This window comes from Drosophila erecta, unplaced genomic scaffold (genome assembly GCF_003286155.1).
Source record: "Drosophila erecta strain 14021-0224.00,06,07 unplaced genomic scaffold, DereRS2 tig00000055-arrow-pilon, whole genome shotgun sequence".
Taxonomy (NCBI): domain Eukaryota; kingdom Metazoa; phylum Arthropoda; class Insecta; order Diptera; family Drosophilidae; genus Drosophila; species Drosophila erecta.
The window spans coordinates 14167799-14185874 of NW_020825200.1; the positions used below are offsets into that span (position 1 = coordinate 14167799).

The 18076-nt window shown below is 43.1% G+C and overlaps 8 protein-coding genes across 9 annotated transcripts; 7 read left to right on the forward strand and 1 right to left on the reverse strand.

The window, feature by feature from the left end:
• The first annotated feature begins 129 nt into the window (after nt 1-129).
• Nucleotides 130-2161, forward strand: LOC113564080. The gene is made up of 3 exons (XM_026978801.1): nt 130-326; nt 1043-1725; nt 1796-2161. The coding sequence occupies exons 2-3, from the start codon at nt 1044-1046 to the stop codon at nt 2053-2055; spliced, it is 942 nt and encodes a 313-aa protein (XP_026834602.1). The 5' UTR covers nt 130-326; nt 1043; the 3' UTR covers nt 2056-2161.
• Nucleotides 2124-5239, forward strand: LOC113564065. Its single transcript, XM_026978515.1, has 3 exons — nt 2124-2150; nt 2291-2547; nt 5079-5239. The coding sequence occupies exons 1-3, from the start codon at nt 2124-2126 to the stop codon at nt 5134-5136; spliced, it is 342 nt and encodes a 113-aa protein (XP_026834316.1). The 3' UTR covers nt 5137-5239.
• Nucleotides 5165-6645, forward strand: LOC113564066. Its single transcript, XM_026978516.1, has 3 exons — nt 5165-5177; nt 5355-5603; nt 5979-6645. The coding sequence occupies exons 1-3, from the start codon at nt 5165-5167 to the stop codon at nt 6566-6568; spliced, it is 852 nt and encodes a 283-aa protein (XP_026834317.1). The 3' UTR covers nt 6569-6645.
• A 689-nt stretch (nt 6646-7334) lies between these two features.
• LOC113564068 lies at nt 7335-9377 on the forward strand. The gene is made up of 3 exons (XM_026978575.1): nt 7335-7556; nt 8281-8678; nt 8749-9377. The coding sequence occupies exons 2-3, from the start codon at nt 8282-8284 to the stop codon at nt 8895-8897; spliced, it is 546 nt and encodes a 181-aa protein (XP_026834376.1). The 5' UTR covers nt 7335-7556; nt 8281; the 3' UTR covers nt 8898-9377.
• A 194-nt stretch (nt 9378-9571) lies between these two features.
• LOC6555985 (basic proline-rich protein) lies at nt 9572-14342 on the forward strand. Of its 2 annotated transcripts, none has more exons than XM_015153132.2 (3): nt 9572-9698; nt 12046-13118; nt 13189-14342. In XM_015153132.2, the coding sequence occupies exons 2-3, from the start codon at nt 12047-12049 to the stop codon at nt 14136-14138; spliced, it is 2022 nt and encodes a 673-aa protein (XP_015008618.1). In that variant the 5' UTR covers nt 9572-9698; nt 12046; the 3' UTR covers nt 14139-14342. The 2 variants fall into 2 exon arrangements, with proteins under 2 accessions (XP_015008618.1, XP_026834375.1); XM_026978574.1 differs by lacking the exon at nt 9572-9698 and adding an exon at nt 11030-11157.
• Nucleotides 14343-15178: 836 nt separating this feature from the next.
• On the forward strand, nt 15179-16069 carry LOC6555986 (stress protein DDR48). Its single transcript, XM_001982815.2, has 2 exons — nt 15179-15219; nt 15400-16069. Exon 2 carries the CDS (start codon nt 15401-15403, stop codon nt 16067-16069), a length of 669 nt encoding a protein of 222 aa, XP_001982851.1. The 5' UTR covers nt 15179-15219; nt 15400.
• A 487-nt stretch (nt 16070-16556) lies between these two features.
• LOC6555987 lies at nt 16557-17394 on the forward strand. The gene is made up of 2 exons (XM_001982816.3): nt 16557-16703; nt 16760-17394. The coding sequence occupies exons 1-2, from the start codon at nt 16562-16564 to the stop codon at nt 17392-17394; spliced, it is 777 nt and encodes a 258-aa protein (XP_001982852.1). The 5' UTR covers nt 16557-16561.
• A 142-nt stretch (nt 17395-17536) lies between these two features.
• LOC6555988 lies at nt 17537-18038 on the reverse strand. Its single transcript, XM_001982817.2, has one exon. It carries the CDS (start codon nt 17931-17933, stop codon nt 17541-17543), a length of 393 nt encoding a protein of 130 aa, XP_001982853.1. The 5' UTR covers nt 17934-18038; the 3' UTR covers nt 17537-17540.
• Nucleotides 18039-18076: the final 38 nt, after the last annotated feature.

Below are 18076 nucleotides of genomic sequence, written 5' to 3' on the forward strand. Positions count from 1 at the left end.
TAAACTATGATTCGAGCCCTATGTTATAATTTTAGGTGAGTAGGTGAGTAGGACCGTAAATTTTAATATAAATTTCCTAAAACTGCACACCAAGTTTCGCACAGTGCAGTGACCACCGAGTGACCAACTACGTATTGGATTTGCCCCCGCGGTCGCCGCTGTGTCCGCAATCCGATCCCTACAAAAACGGCGTTGGTTTGCTGCCACAGCTCAGTTGTTCAAGAAACTTTGCCCAAAACTTTGCCCAATTGGTTTTAATTTAGAGGAAGAGCATCCTGAAACCTTAAACAGGAGTCTATTCCGAGATCTAACCTCAATAGCAGTGCGTAAGTAATATCAACCACGAATATCAGCCTTTTCTAAGCTGGGAGGGTAGGACCCATGGCAAGGATTCCTGATGGAAGATGAAAGATGGAAGACAGGCAGCAAGCAACCTAACGTTCATAACGAAAGTCGTCAGTCCGAAAGAAAGGAGAATAATCAGGGAATAAGCCAAGGAAGGATGTTTGATCTTTCTCAGGGAAATCCACAGAACATGTGGCAAAACATAAAGATAAGACCATACTGGCTGATGACTGACATTGGAGTGCAGTAGGAAGCAAATAAGTAAGGCCGCCTGGAGTAGTCGAGCATTAAATACCCTATAAAGCCCCGCAAGACTAACAACATATTAAAAACATATGGGCAAAAATATATAAATCGTACCTCAAGAATCATGATACAAACATAATTAATTGAATTCTTAGCAAAAAAAGGATAAGGTCTGTAAATGTTATGTTTATACCCGTTACTCGTAGAGTAAAGGGGTATACTAGATTCGAAAAAAAGATTGAAACGTATGTATCAGGCAGAAGGAAGCGTGTTCGACCATATGATGTATATATATTCTTGATCAGGATCAACAGCCAAGTGGATCTGGCCGTCCGGATGAACGTCAAGATCTCAGGAACTATAAAGCTAGAAAGTTGAGATTAGGCATAGAAATAATCATACACTAAAAAAAATCATACAAGCTTATAATTGAGTATTTGGTCCATTTCAGAATGACCCCCTTCTCGACGCGGCTCAGCCTGCTGGTGGCGGTGCTCCTAGTAGTGGCCCTGACTACCAAGGGGTGCTCAGCTAAAGTGGGAAAAGATCGCCGCGAAATTCGCAATAGTTTACCCAGATCACCCTATGCAAGACCTAGGTATAATGAACCAGTTCCATTGCACAGTTCCAAGGCAGTTAAACTCATCAAACCAGTCGCCAACTCATTTACTAGTAGTAGAGTAGGCATTCCCCTTGTCCACAAATCTGCCGAAGCACACAAGCCAACGTACAGAAGCCAACAAAACTCCATCAATGCCCACAATGCTACCTACCATCATGGGGGTCAGGTTCCAGATTACACTCCCTATCCTTGGGTTTACTATCCCGAGGAACCTTTTCCATATTTTAATCAAGTGGGTCAGGATCCAGATTACAGTTACTATCCTTGGGCTTACTATCCCGAGGAACCTTTTCCATATTTTAATCAAGTGGGTCAGGATCCAGATTACAGTTACTATCCTTGGTTTGACTATCCCGAGGAACCTTTTCCATATTTTAATCAAGTACCCTATGGAGCCCCCTACTACCCACAATGGCCAGTCGGAGGTGATCTGCCCGCTGGAGGAGCATTGCCTGCAGGAGACGTTTACTATCCACAGGCGCCGCAGGAGTCCGCGTCAGACTTGGGATTGGGTGCGTCAAGAGAATTAAGTAATCCTCAGTATGCAGGGTCCTAACTATCTGGTATTTCTTCATTTAACAGGCACTGATCTTGGCGCCATCCTGGGTCACGCACTCACACCCACCCACACCCGTGTGGTGAAGAGTTCCAATTCCTACTCCGGCGGTGGTGGAGGTGGAGGTGGAGCCACCACTCCTGTGGCTCCTGAGGCTCCTGTGGCTCCTGTGACTCCTGGACCCGCAGTTGCACCCAATCCGACGGATCAAAATGCGCCAGTTCCACCTGGACCTGCACCTGGCTCCCAACCGATTAAATTGCGAACTGTGGCATATGTTTTTTGAATATTTAACAACCTTCTTGCTTTACTTTCCAGAAAATCCACACTCTTTTTAAAAAGATCCAACCAATAATGTTAGCATTTAAATTTCAAGAAAATGTAAAGACATCGACACGATTTTAATTGGATTAATATTAATGTAAACTAATTATATACACACATTTTTCTTCGCAAAGGCACTACAAATTCATTTAAATTTTTAAGGTTTCGGAGGTAGGAATTCAATTTGAGGTAAGTAGAAACGTGGGTGCGCCCACCAAGTTTCGCGCAGTGCACTGACCACCGACTCTCCAACAACGTGTTGGATTCGCTCTCGCGGTCGCCGCTCCGCTCGCCGCTCCGCTCGCCGCAAACCGCTCCCGAGAAAAACGCAAAACGCGAGTGGCTGGTTTGCGCCGCAGCTCAGTTGTTCGAGAAACTTTGCACGAGACAAAGCGAATATCGCACGCGGCAAGCAGCAAGCAGCAAGCAGCAAGCGGAATACTCAGAAATCAGAGTAAATATCCGAATACATTGGGGTTTATTACATATTACATTTAAAGCTGAGGGCGTTGCGAGTGGTGAATGTCCAGAATTCAAATATTGCATTCTCAAAATTGTGCAGGCAGTAGGTACTGCTATTCGCTTGGGTCGAGCATTAATTGCTCTTGCTTATTTATTATTTTTGCAAACATTGCCCGACTTGAAGGTCACTGAGAAACAAAAGGAAAACATTTTGCTTGGGAACGAACTGCGTTCAAATTAACAGAAGCCATACAAAGTACTTGGCTTCTTCAGGCGAAAGATTTCTTCCTTTAAACAAGATTTTATTATTTCGCATATATGAAACAAGCAGATGTTTTTGATTAATCAGCACATTATGTATGTATGTACATACATATGTACATAAATACGTCTTCAATTAAGAAAATTCACGCAAAAAGCGGGTTTAAATTGGACCAAGCCAAGACGTATAATACTTCGACAAGGGAAAACATTAGGGAGGGATTGGAAATTATACAAAAAAATTACAAAACTAAGTTATGATTTAGTTTTCTAAAAAAACGAAATATATATAAGTACTATTACATATAATTTCGTGATAAGGGCCCAGTCGAATCCCTATTAGATCATTCTTCTATAAACAGTTGCCTCACCCCATTAGTTGGGCAAATAAAATTTTATATAAACTCATCTAGTTTTGAGACCAGCTGCCCAAATAGCAAATAAAACCAATTCGTGCCAAAATGTTTTACAAGAGGCACCACCCACTCAGAAGCACACATAACTAACCGGATTTTGACGCCCAATCAACTTGCACGTTATTTCTTTTTCGAATGAGTCTTCGAACTTCTTCCATATAATAATATTTGAAAGTCTGCTTTAAAAAAGCTCCGTAATATTATTTCTTTTTCGAATGAGTCTTCGAACTTCTTCCATATATTTGAAAGTCTGCTTTAAAAAGGCTCCGTAAATAGTGAATCATATTTATTATATATTTATATTTATTTATTATATATTTATTACTGAACAACTCATTTGAATTAAGGCGTTTGGCAGCGTTTGGAATACATGATAATCTCGAAGTGCTTTGACATCTGACATCAGAATCTGCGATTAGCATACAATTTCCTGACCTAATCTAGTAATGAGTAATATAAGTAATGAACATACATACGTGTATGTACATTAATTGTGATATTTTTTAGATTTTCTCAAATTTATTGAAGTTTTCGGTTGAAATTATTCTGTCATCTGTAACTGGTTCGCTAATCTTTTAGTGTTTGCTATTTGCCACTAGCGATAAGCTTTGTACTTCAAGGCATCATAGGGCATCATAGTGAAATTCTTAGAAATCGTGGAGGACAGTTGGTAAACAAACATGATAAGCGATTTCGTGTTGAACCGCAAAATTTCCCCTCTGACGTCATGGCTGCGCATGCGTTGCAGTTCAGTGGTTCGATGAGTCATCAAACCAGTTTATCATGTGTTTAGCAGCACTCGCAAGTTACAGCACTCAAATGATGCACGGAAATCTATTGTTTATAAATGCGGAATTCAAGTGAAAAAGTATATGCAGCAAATATATTGTTCATATGTGTCTGATTCTTGATTGTAAAGTCCTTAATCAAAATGATTAGCGATAGAGGAAGCTTCCGTTGACCTCTTAGGCCTGACCTGACCTTTAAATTCTTGTGTTTATAGTTCTGGAACAAAGCCTGGGTGTGTTTGAAACCCGATGGCGAAACTCAATGGAGTGTAGACACGCGGCACGCCGCCAAAATCAGCAAGTTAATTATCATTAGAGGACCGCCCAAGACACGCATAACGCGCATCTAATTTGGTCTAATAAAGTGGGCGCGAACTGTACCCACCTCCTGGAAATGTGGCAACCAGGGCATGACACTCGCTGATTGTTTAATATTTTAAGTGTACAGCAAAGTGCTAGAACTGCAGAGTAGTTTTATTGTAACTACCTAGAAAAGCTAACAGGAAACCAAGTATCATTCGGCTAACCATAATTTGTGTCTATTATTAGCGTGAATTGAATCAATTGTTTTTTACACAAACATATAGATAAAAGCATACTGCCTGATGATGACTGACATTGGGGTGCAGTAGGAAGCGAATAGATAGGGTCGTCTGCAGAAGTCGACGATTAAATACCCTAAAAAGCCTCGTGAAACTAACATAATATATTAAAAAGATATGGGCAAAAATATGTAAATCGTAACTCAAGTATCATGATACCAACATAATAATACCTTTTGAATTGAATTCCTAGCAGAAATAGGATAGGGTCTGTAAATGCTTTGTTTATAAGTTGAACTTAAGATATGTTTTTTAGTGGATACTACATTATATTGGTTGCGAAGTGGGAGACCCTTTTATATCATGGCAGGCATGTTGTTTCACCCAACAGCCCAAGCACCAGAAATAAAATAAAAATTAAATAAAATAAAAAAATAAATTAAATAATTAAAAAAAAAAATAAAAAAAATTAAATAATTAAACCAAGCTGTTAATTGAGTGTTTGATGCATTTCAGAATGGCCACTAACCCGTCGCGGCTCAGTGGCAGCCTGCTGGTGGTGGTGCTAAAATAGGTCCTAATATAGGCCCTGACCACCGAGGATGTGCAGGCAAAGTGGAAATCTAGTGGCAGCAGAAGTCGCAGTAGCAGTTCCAGCTCTAGCAGAAGGACCTTTTCACACAGCTATTCTGCGCCATCGCACTCAGCTCCATCGCACCACGCTGCTCCTGCTCCACACCATGATAATGTCAGGCTGAGCTATGGAGGTGGATCCCACTCGCAGCCGGTGAGCAGGGTCGCCAGTTCACACGGCAATGGCGGTGCCACAACCACCGCCGCCTCCGCCGGCACCACCAAAGATGCCCATGATGCCGCCCAAGCAGCAGATCCACAGCTATCCGCGCCAGCAGACGCCACCTGGCTATGGATTTGGATCGTTTCCGAGCCAAGGCGGCGGAACCTACTATGCCAACGCTCAGGCCTTGCCAGCGGGAGCTGTGTACTACGCCCAACCGCCCGTCGGAATGAATCGGGGAATGAGTGAGTACCAGATTAAAAGCTTAGATATAATAAAGATATAATAAAAGACTCCATTTATGCTTTGAACACTTGCATGTTCATGGGTTTGGCTCAAAAGTTATGTTATGTTTACCTGCACACACTTATTGTAAACTTATTGTAAACTAGATAGATTGGTTTAAAAGCTACAAAGCTTGTGAAGCCATAGCTTTAACAATGTTGTAGTCAGCAAACTGTTAGGTTTCCTATTGCAATTAAAACTGCAAAGTTAATCACGTATGAAAAAAATGAAAGAAAATCAGGATTAGCTATTTAGTTGATCTCCCATTGTCTCGTTTCTAGTTTTAGTGGAAATTTGAAAATTGTACTTTTCTCTAATTTTTTCACCCCGTACAGGAACAGGGGATTTCCTCACCGGAATGCTGGCGGGCCACATGATGAACAACGTTCTGTTTGGCCACCGACACCATACGTACCATAGAAATCCGGAGGAGGGCCAGTCGGCGCCCCAGGCAAATGGTCGACAGATCATCATCGTCAACAATGGTCAGCGGGAGGGAGTTTTGCACAACGAAACCACTATTTCGGGAGAAGCCTCCGCCGTAGTTCCTCCTGAAAATCCCCTCACGGAGGAGGAGGATGTGGAGGGGCAAGGCGAAGGTGAAGTAGAAAGCGAACCTGTTTCCAGTGAGGAATTTACGGATTTGGAGGCGACTCCTCGACCCTATCCAGATGGGGGCATCATTTGCTTTCCCGTCATGCTAAACGAAACAGATCCCGAAAACCCTGAGGTGACGCGCGAAGTGGAACGGGTCGCTTGCTTTCCAGCACCGCCCCACAGCCCGGAAAATTTCCAACCTACCATGACCACTGAGCAACCCATCGTTGCCGGCGATATTATTGGTGGAGCAGATGATGGTTCAGAAGGCGGTGCAGCTGATGAGATCAGCCATGCAGGTACTCCCATCGATGTGGCTAAGTTGTAGCTGCAAGAGATGATTATGTTTAACTAGTTTTAGAATTCAAACTAAGTGAAATAAAGCAACTAAGCATTTGAACTCGTTTGGAATCTGGTTGTGTAATTTAAAAATAGGCAGGGAACTGTTCCTGTCAAGGAATACATTAAAAGACTAAAACGCAAATTTTTTATTAAAGTATAAGCAACATGTATATTGTGTTTTAAATATATTAGGCCGGAATATTTTAGGATATTTTGCCTACGCAAAGGCACAAGGAGAAGATGTGGGAACTATTTACATTTACAAATTCATACCATACTTAGAGAAATCAATGTTACCACACATCATTTTTACGAGTCTAGAAAATTGGATTCAATATAATTTGTACATAGATGTTTTTTCATAGAATGTTATCCATTTTAAAAACGTACAATCTGTCCCCTCAATCTTTAACGTATTCGATCAAGTTCCATCGGGAATTAAAAGGGTGATATCAGAAATTCCCTAGAAATTGCACTATAAAAATAATTCAAAATAACAGTAAAAAAACTGATATCTCAAATCAAATACTTTAAATATGTACAAGGAGAAAACGGTGCAGAGAAGTGGCAGACTGCACAAAAAAAAAGTAAGTGACTATATTTAGGTTTTCTTGGTTTTCTTAAAAAAAAGTTCAGTAGCTATGGGATCCCAAAAATGTTTAAACTATGATTCGAGCCCTATGTTATAATTTTAGGTGAGTAGGTGAGTAGGACCGTAAATTTTAATATAAATTTCCTAAAACTGCACACCAAGTTTCGCACAGTGCAGTGACAACTACGTATTGGATTTGCCCCCGCGGTCGCCGCTGTGTCCGCAATCCGATCCCTACAAAAACGGCGTTGGTTTGCTGCCACAGCTCAGTTGTTCAAGAAACTTTGCCCAAAACTTTGCCCAATTGGTTTTAATTTAGAGGAAGAGCATCCTGAAACCTTAAACAGGAGTCTATTCCGAGATCTAACCTCAATAGCAGTGCGTAAGTAATATCAACCACGAATATCAGCCTTTTCTAAGCTGGGAGGGTAGGACCCATGGCAAGGATTCCTGATGGAAGATGAAAGATGGAAGACAGGCAGCAAGCAACCTAACGTTCATAACGAAAGTCGTCAGTCCGAAAGAAAGGAGAATAATCAGGGAATAACCCAAGGAAGGATGTTATGATCTTTCTCAGGGAAATCCACAGAACATGTGGCACATTACAAAACATAAAGATAAGACCATACTGGCTGATGACTGACATTGGAGTGCAGTAGGAAGCAAATAAGTAAGGCCGCCTGGAGTAGTCGAGCATTAAATACCCTATAAAGCCCCGCAAGACTAACAACATATTAAAAACATATGGGCAAAAATATATAAATCGTACCTCAAGAATCATGATACAAACATAATTAATTGAATTCTTAGCAAAAAAAGGATAAGGTCTGTAAATGTTATGTTTATACCCGTTACTCGTAGAGTAAAGGGGTATACTAGATTCGAAAAAAAGATTGAAACGTATGTATCAGGCAGAAGGAAGCGTGTTCGACCATATGATGTATATATATTCTTGATCAGGATCAACAGCCAAGTGGATCTGGCCGTCCGGATGAACGTCAAGATCTCAGGAACTATAAAGCTAGAAAGTTGAGATTAGGCATAGAAATAATCATACACTAAAAAAAATCATACAAGCTTATAATTGAGTATTTGGTCCATTTCAGAATGACCCCCTTCTCGACGCGGCTCAGCCTGCTGGTGGCGGTGCTCCTAGTAGTGGCCCTGACTACCGAGGCGTGCTCAACTAAAGTGGGAAAAGTTCGCCGCCGAATTCGCAATAGTTCACACAGATCATCCAATTCAAGATCTAGTTATAATGAACCAGTTCCATCGCCCCGCCCAGTTCCGGTGTTCAATCCAGTTCAAGGCATCAAGCCATTCGCCAACTTATTTGCTAGTACAGTATTAATGCCCCTTGTCCGCAAACCTGCCGAAGCACACAAGCCAACGTACAGAAGCCAACAAAACTCCACCAATGCCCATCATGGGGGAGGAGCATTGCCTGCAGGAGACGTTGACCATCCAGAGGCGCCGCAGAAGTCCTCGTCAGGCTTGGGATTGGGTGCGTGAAGAGAATTGAGTAATCCTCAGTATGCAGGGTCCTAACTATCTGGTATTTCTTCATTTAACAGGCACTGATCTTTTGGCTGCAGCAGTGGGTGGCGCCATCCAGGGACTCACTTCCAATTCCTATTTCGGAGGAGGCCACGGTAGTGACGACAAAATCACCACCACAGATGTGGGGTCGGGTACTAAGGTGATAAATGCTGGAGGAAACTAAGCAGCCGCTTCCCCAGCGCTGCCAGTGCCACCTGTTTATGCCGCTCCACCTGCTACTGGCACTCAAGCTCTACCCGTTCCTCCAACCTCGCCAGTTGCAGGATCAGTTCCATTGGCGCCTTTGGGTCCTTCGCCACCTGCTCCCGCTGACCCAGCGGCACCTCCTGTTGCACCTGGAACTCCTGTGGCTCCTGTGACTCCTGGACCCGCAGTTGCACCCAATCCGACGGATCAAAATGCGCCAGTTCCACCTGGACCTGCACCTGGCTCCCAACCGATTAAATTGCGAACTGTGGCATATGTTTTTTGAATATTTAACAACCTTCTTGCTTTACTTTCCAGAAAATCCACACTCTTTTTAAAAAGATCCAACCAATAATGTTAGCATTTAAATTTCAAGAAATTGTAAAGACATCGACACGATTTTAATTGGATTAATATTAATGTAAACTAATTATATACACACATTTTTCTTCGCAAAGGCACTACAAATTCATTTAAATTTTTAAGGTTTCGGAGGTAGGAATTCAATTTGAGGTAAGTAGAAACGTGGGTGCGCCCACCAAGTTTCGCGCAGTGCACTGACCACCGACTCTCCAACAACGTGTTGGATTCGCTCTCGCGGTCGCCGCTCCGCTCGCCGCTCCGCTCGCCGCAAACCGCTCCCGAGAAAAACGCAAAACGCGAGTGGCTGGTTTGCGCCGCAGCTCAGTTGTTCGAGAAACTTTGCACGAGACAAAGCGAATATCGCACGCGGCAAGCAGCAAGCAGCAAGCAGCAAGCGGAATACTCAGAAATCAGAGTAAATATCCGAATACATTGGGGTTTATTACATATTACATTTAAAGCTGAGGGCGTTGCGAGTGGTGAATGTCCAGAATTCAAATATTGCATTCTCAAAATTGTGCAGGCAGTAGGTACTGCTATTCGCTTGGGTCGAGCATTAATTGCTCTTGCTTATTTATTATTTTTGCAAACATTGCCCGACTTGAAGGTCACTGAGAAACAAAAGGAAAACATTTTGCTTGGGAACGAACTGCGTTCAAATTAACAGAAGCCATACAAAGTACTTGGCTTCTTCAGGCGAAAGATTTCTTCCTTTAAACAAGATTTTATTATTTCGCATATATGAAACAAGCAGATGTTTTTGATTAATCAGCACATTATGTATGTATGTACATACATATGTACATAAATACGTCTTCAATTAAGAAAATTCACGCAAAAAGCGGGTTTAAATTGGACCAAGCCAAGACGTATACTACTTCGACAAGGGAAAACATTAGGGAGGGATTGGAAATTATACAAAAAAATTACAAAACTAAGTTATGATTTAGTTTTCTAAAAAAACGAAATATATATAAGTACTATTACATATAATTTCGTGATAAGGGCCCAGTCGAATCCCTATTAGATCATTCTTCTATAAACAGTTGCCTCACCCCATTAGTTGGGCAAATAAAATTTTATATAAACTCATCTAGTTTTGAGACCAGCTGCCCAAATAGCAAATAAAACCAATTCGTGCCAAAATGTTTTACAAGAGGCACCACCCACTCAGAAGCACACATAACTAACCGGATTTTGACGCCCAATCAACTTGCACGTTATTTCTTTTTCGAATGTCTTCGAATATATGAGTCTTCCATATATTTGAAAGTCTGCTTTAAAAAAGCTCTTTCGAAGGCTCCGTAAATAGTGAATCACTTATTTATTACTGAACAACTCATTTGAATTAAGGCGTTTGGCAGCGTTTGGAATACATGATAATCTCGAAGTGCTTTGACATCTGACATCAGAATCTGCGATTAGCATACAATTTCCTGACCTAATCTAGTAATGAGTAATATAAGTAATGAACATACATACGTGTATGTACATTAATTGTGATATTTTTTAGATTTTCTCAAATTTATTGAAGTTTTCGGTTGAAATTATTCTGTCATCTGCAACTGGTTCGCTAATCTTTTAGTGTTTGCTATTTGCCACTAGCGATAAGCTTTGTATTTCAAGGCATCATAGGGCATCATAGTGAAATTCTTAGAAATCGTGGAGGACAGTTGGTAAACAAACATGATAAGCGATTTCGTGTTGAACCGCAAAATTTCCCCTCTGACGTCATAGCTGCGCATGCGTTGCAGTTCAGTGGTTCGATGAGTCATCAAACCAGTTTATCATGTGTTTAGCAGCACTCGCAAGTTACAGCACTCAAATGATGCACGGAAATCTATTGTTTATAAATGCGGAATTCAAGTGAAAAAGTATATGCAGCAAATATATTGTTCATATGTGTCTGATTCTTGATTGTAAAGTCCTTAATCAAAATGATTAGCGATAGAGGAAGCTTCCGTTAACCTCTTAGGCCTGACCTGACCTTTAAATTCTTGTGGTAATAGTTCTGGAACAAAGCCTGGGTGTGTTTGAAACCCGATGGCGAAACTCAATGGAGTGTAGACACGCGGCACGCCGCCAAAATCAGCAAGTTAATTATCATTAGAGGACCGCCCAAGACACGCATAACGCGCATCTAATTTGGTCTAATAAAGTGGGCGCGAACTGTACCCACCTCCTGGAAATGTGGCAACCAGGGCATGACACTCGCTGATTGTTTAATATTTTAAGTGTACAGCAAAGTGCTAGAACTGCAGAGTAGTTTTATTGTAACTACCTAGAAAAGCTAACAGGAAACCAAGTATCATTCGGCTAACCATAATTTGTGTCTATTATTAGCGTGAATTGAATCAATTGTTTTTTACACAAACATATTGATAAAACCATACTGCCTGATGATGACTGACATTGGGGTGCAGTAGGAAGCGAATAGGGTCGTCTGCAGAAGTCGACGATTAAATACCCTAAAAAGCCTCGTGAAACTAACATAATATATTAAAAAGATATGGGCAAAAATATGTAAATCGTAACTCAAGTATCATGATACCAACATAATAACACCTTTTGAATTGAATTCCTAGCTGAAATAGGTTGAGATATGTTTTTTAGTGGATACTACATTATATTGGTTGCGAAGTGGGAGACCCTATTATATCATGGCAGGCATGTTGTTTCACTCAACAGCCCAAGCACCAGAAATCCTAAAATAAATTAAATAATTAAACCAAGCTGATAATTGAGTGTTTGATGCATTTCAGAATGGCCACTAACCCGACGCGGCTCAGTGGCAGCCTGCTGGTGGTGGTGCTCCTAGTATTGGCCCTGACCACCGAGGATGTGCAGGCAAAGTGGAAATTCAGTGGCAGCAGAAGTCGCAGTAGCAGTTCCAGCTCTACCAGAAGGACCTCTTCGCACAGCTATTCTGCGCCATCGCACTCAGCTCCATCGCACCACGCTGCTCCTGCTCCACACCATGATAATGTCAGGCTGAGCTACGGAGGTGGATCCCACTCGCAGCCGGTGAGCAGGGTGAGCAGCTCCCAGACGCACAGTGCAGCTCCTTCGGCACCCGCCTCACCAATTGGCTGGAAGCCCCAAGGCCCTCCGCCGGCGTACTCCCCATCGAATCCAGTGGGCGGAGCTCACACCAACATACATGAGCGACCACCAGCCTACAACCCGGCGTACAAGCCAGCTCCACCCAGCTATTCAGCCGCCACCCAAACGCACGGCAACACGAATCTCCAGAGCCCATCTCGTCCTGTAGGAGCAGCCAGTCCCGGTGCCAGTTCCAGTTCAAGTGGTTCCCACTACTATGGCGGAACACACAACACAGCGTACAGAGGCCGGAATAACTTCACTGGTGGATATCAGCCGATAACAGCCACCAATGCCCACAATGTGCAGTGGAGCTATCCCCGCCAACAGTTGCCAGCAGGTGCCACCTACCATCCGGCGGGTCAACTTCCAGCCGGAGCCACGTACCACCCAGCGGGGCAAGTTCCAGCCGGAGCATCCTACCATCCTGCGGGTCACTTGCCGGCGGGAGCTTCGTACCACCCAGCTGGTCAAGTGCCCCACGGAGCCACCTACTATCCCACGGGTCAGGTTCCAGCCGGTGCCAGTTACCATCCTTCGGGTGGATATCCCGCAGGAGCTTCTTACCATCCAGTCGGCCAAGTGCCCCATGGAGCCACCTACTACCCACAAGGGCCAGTCGGAGGAGGTCTGCCCGCAGGAGCCACCTTCCTGCCCGCTGGAGGAGCGTTGCCTGCAGGAGCTGTTTACTATCCACAGGCGCCGCAGAAGTCCTCGTCAGGCTTGGGATTGGGTGCGTCAAGAAAATTGAGTAATCCTCTGTATGCAGGGTCCTAACTATCTGGAATTTCTTCATTTAACAGGCACTGGTCTTATTGCTGGAGCACTGGGTGGCGCCATCCTGGGTCACGCACTCACACCCACCCACACCCGTGTGGTGGAGAGTTCCAATTCCTATTCCGGCGGTGGTGGAGGTGGAGGTGGAGGAGGCCACGGTAGTGACGACAAAATCATCATTATCAACAACGGACCTCCTGGATCGGTGACCACCACAGATGTGGGGTCGGGTACTACGGTGATAAATGCTGGAGGAAACCAAGCAGCCGCTTCCCCAGCGCTGCCAGTGCCACCTGTTTATGCCGCTCCACCTGCTACTGGCACTCAAGCTCTACCCGTTCCTCCAACCTCGCCAGTTGCAGGATCAGTTCCATTGGCGCCTTTGGGTCCTTCGCCACCTGCTCCCGCTGACCCAGCGGCACCTCCTGTTGCACCTGGAACTCCTGTGGCTCCTGTCGTTCCTGGACCCGCAGTTGCACCGAATCCGACGGATCCAAATGCGCCTGTTCCTCCTGCACCTGGAGCCCCTGCTGATCCCAATGCACCACCTGCTGGTGGCATTATCTGTGTGCCCGTTAAAGTGCCCGGTCCGGATCCCAATGATCCTTCCAAGACTATTGAGTTGGACCAGATCGCGTGCTATCCAGCTCCGCCACCGGAGTCTACTCCTCCCGCCAATGGAACAGCACCAGCAGTGGAAGGTGCTGTACCTGCTCCCGTTTCCGCCCCTGGATCTGTTCAACTGGCTCCCATCCAGGCCACCACTCCTGTGACCATTCCTGAGGGATCTGTGCCGTTGGCGCCCATTATTCCCGGTGGTCAGCCGGATATTATGAAGATGCCGGGTCTGACACAAGCTCGACTGTCGGCGGAATCTGGCCTCAAGGATGCGCACAATACCGCAGACCGAACCCATGGACATTTTAGTCTCATCTCCACGGTGGTGACCCTGATGGTGGCCTACTGTCTCCACTAAGGCGATGGACACCTCCAGGACACAGTCGCATTGGCAACCGAATTTATCTAATTTATTGCCATTCTGTGGGTCTCAGACTCGTATGGAAATTCGAATACGACTAAAACCAATCGCACGGTTCTCGTTATATATTTTGTAAAAAAAAGAAATCGAATTTTTGATATATACTCTTAGTTCCAATAAATGTACCAAACAATTATAATATGCTTATGAGTGTTGATCTTTAAAAAGTGGAACAAAAAGGGGAAAAGGGGATTTTTACTAAAATATAAAATATATAAGAAATATATTAGCATTTGATGGTGAAAGCGGTTTTGCCACTTTTAGAAAGAGAAAATATCCTACAATCCATGGAATACATTTTATATTTTACTGAAACATTTTTTCTGAACAATAAGTATAATTTTAACCTGTATTTAAAATATTAGGATTTGTTATTTATAGTTTTCATGGCGATTCAACTAAATTAATGTGGTAATTCTTTTCACTTCTCTATAATGATCAAAATCTGAATTTTATTTAGCTGGCATGGGTACAACATTAAAATTCTTTAAAAGTAATAGAAAACAAATCATATAGATATTAATAAAGCAATATAAAAAAGATAAAGATAATAAAAAGATAATAATAGTTACGTTCTTTTTTAATCATAAAGTCGATTATCAATGATACCAGCAGCAATTCGTATATATTACAACATTTATTTACGCAGGTTATATCATTTAACTTAATTCCTTTCTCCTTTAACTGAACATTTTACTGAATCATATATTGATAAGTATTGTTTTGCAAAATTAAATACAAGAAGTCAATTGGTCAACCTCAACTAAATAACAATAGATTTTATTTTTCAGCGTAAGCTAATCAGCATAATTTTGACCCCGTAGTCAAACTCTGCTCGATTAGACGGTCCAGATGAAAACATAAATAGCGACCGCAATATTTTCGGAAGCTTAGTTGTTTGAGATATTTCCTCTGAGTAAAAGCAATATTCCCGACACCAAAACTCGCAATAAAACGTATAAAAAACATTCAGGCAACGAAATCTTTTGTGTTCCAGAATCCAAGTTAAAGCTTTTAGGTAATATGATCCTTAATATACTTACAGATATATCAAAATGTTGAATCAAATGTTGAAATGTATCCAATAGATCTAAGAGTGCTACATCCTCTTGTTCTGGTACTTAATTTAAGAAGAACGATTGTCCGAATTATTTGGAATTCAATACGAATTTAACTGAATGTTAAATGTTAATTTCAGAATGTCTCGTTACCCACGGGGACTGAAGGGCATCCTGTTGATGGCGATCATCCTCCTGGCTCTCAATATAGCAATGGGAACACCACGTGGCGGAAGCACAAGTAGTAGCAGCTCTCGCTCCAGTTCTGGATCCAGTTCTAGATCCAGCTATGGATCCAGCTATGGATCCAGCTATGGATCCGGTTTAGGGTCGAGTTATGGATCCGGTTTAAGATCCAGTTATGGATCCAGCTATGGGTCCATTTACAGTGGGTCAAGATCTGGCGGATCTCCTCCCACCTACTTATCTTCCCTGCAATCCTTTTCGATGCCTACGTTCCACTCGGAACGCACTGGAGGTGGATCTAACTTGCCCAAAGGACCTCCGCCGGCGTACTCAGCTCATGATACCGTGGGTGGAGCTCCCACGAACATTCGCGAGAGACCGCCGGCCTACACACCACTGAACAAGCCATCCAGTAAGCAAAGTTCCAGCTCTCTATATTTCCACCCATACTACAGAACGACTAGCTCCAGCTACAGATCGAACTCCAACAGCAATTACCAGGACGACACATATAACTCCACCTATAAATATATGCGCAGTGCTGCCAGCAACTCACTCCATCCCCTCCATGGATACATTGTCCTTATCTCGACTTCTCTATACTTATGCTCGCAATTATTGTAAAAAGAAACGTCATTTAAATAAACCGATGTTATATTAAGCTATACACAAACCAAACCTATTTGCTGAAATATGACTGAAAATAAAAACTTTGTTGAAAAAAATTCAAAAAGAAAACTTATGTTCAAAAGAAAAAAAAATATCAAAATTAAAAAATAAATAGTGCGCAGTAGGAACTTGAGGGCTCCTTGCCGTGTCCTTTCTAGAAGATGGAGCATTTTACAAGTAAATATGTGGAAAACATTATTTCACAAAATGTAAGTTTTGAACTCTAACCCATTTACTGTAAATGGATAACTAATATTTTTTAGGTTGGTATATTTTTAAAACTTTTTCATGTGATTATCGCACTTATCGCGATAAATCCCATAATAATTTATAGAGTTGCTGCTCCTTAGCCTGCAAACCCTAAACTAAATTTGTTCCACATCAAGTTGGCAGCAGCTAAATTGGAACAATTTTAGATACAATAGAGCAACCAATTGAATTTGTGAAATGGACAAGAAATCAAACTACCAGCTGAGCGAGCGCGACTTGGATATACGCTCCGATCTGGAGTTTGTGGACAGTCTGCTGAAGGAGCAGCGTTTGGAGGTGGAGCCGCAGGCTCGTGGTGTCATCTTGGATCTGGCTTACAGTGAGTTGGCATGCCCACAGTAGACACTTATAAAAGTATGTGAATGTCTGGCACAGCTTTGGCAAGGGACAAACTCGTTGAGGCCCAACGTTTCGCTAAGTTGGCCAACCGCTCCAACGTGAGTGTGGAGGACTTGGAGATGGCAAACCTGGAGCGGACAGAGGAGCTGAGCAGGAGACCGATCCACCAGCCGGTGAAGTCCCTTGTTCCCAGCCAGCCATCCCTGCCCACGCCGACTGTGAGCCGAGGTCTGATGCTGCCCACCTGGCGGCAGTGTCAGGTGGGTATAATGGCCGAACTGAAGGACAAGGGTGCTGAGACCCTGCCAGCGAATCCCAGGACTGGGCTGCCCCCGAATCCGGTAACCGCTAGTGCTTCAGTTCCTGGTCTAAACTCTGGCAGCAACTCGATGCTGGCTACTGGATCTTCAAATCCGGGTCGTAACACTTCGAATCCCATTGCTCGTCCCGCTGGCTCTAACATGAATCCTCCCGACAACTTTTCCAAGCCTACGTTTGTTGCCCCAAGTTCTCGAGCTGATCATCAAAATGCAATGAGAAATCATTCCACTCCTAGGGTGTACGCCAATAACTCCACAGCGGGCTATGTGTCAGATTCCTCCTTATGCTTCACTGCTAGATATCCGGGCGGAGTTCACTCGGCCGTGAAAAAGCCACGCATGCATCAATAAAATAATCGAAACTTTTGAAAATACAATATTTAAATAAAACATTATTTTTTGTAATATTTCAAAATGCTGATGTTACTATTAAAATTGATGTCGTACTTTTGCCAACAAAACTGAGAAATGCATTTTAATTCAAAATTGCGAGTGTGTTATTTTAATTTGTTTTTGGGGCCATCTTTTGCATTGATATCTACTTCCTCCTTATCGTTCACCAAGTCGTCGATACCCTGCTGAAAGTCCTCCGAGAATCGCTTGTAATAGAAGGGAACCCGGACGCCCAGGGCGTTGAATGTCTTCTTGATCGTCTCGTTCCAGGCATCCACCATGGATTCCTGCCAGGGCTTCACCTCCGCAGCCTCGTTGCACTTGTCGCACCGCCAGCAGCAGAATCGGTTCATCAGATCCTCGGCGTAGGGACTCACCTCCCTTTTGGCACCTTCAAAGAGCACCTGTGTGTGGTCGGAGCTTTCCCAAACTCCCAGCTCCTGGGTTCCATAGACCGCGCCGGCCACCAATGCCAAGCGAATGAGGAAGAAAGCCATTTTTAATTGATAAAGTTTTCAATAAAAATTGGAAATACCCCCAAAAGGTTTAAAACTTGTAATTTTTTGTACAATTTTGACACATCTAATTTGATTTATCTGGGATTTTTCCCTTCTTGTTTCACGTAACAAATTAAAAACCT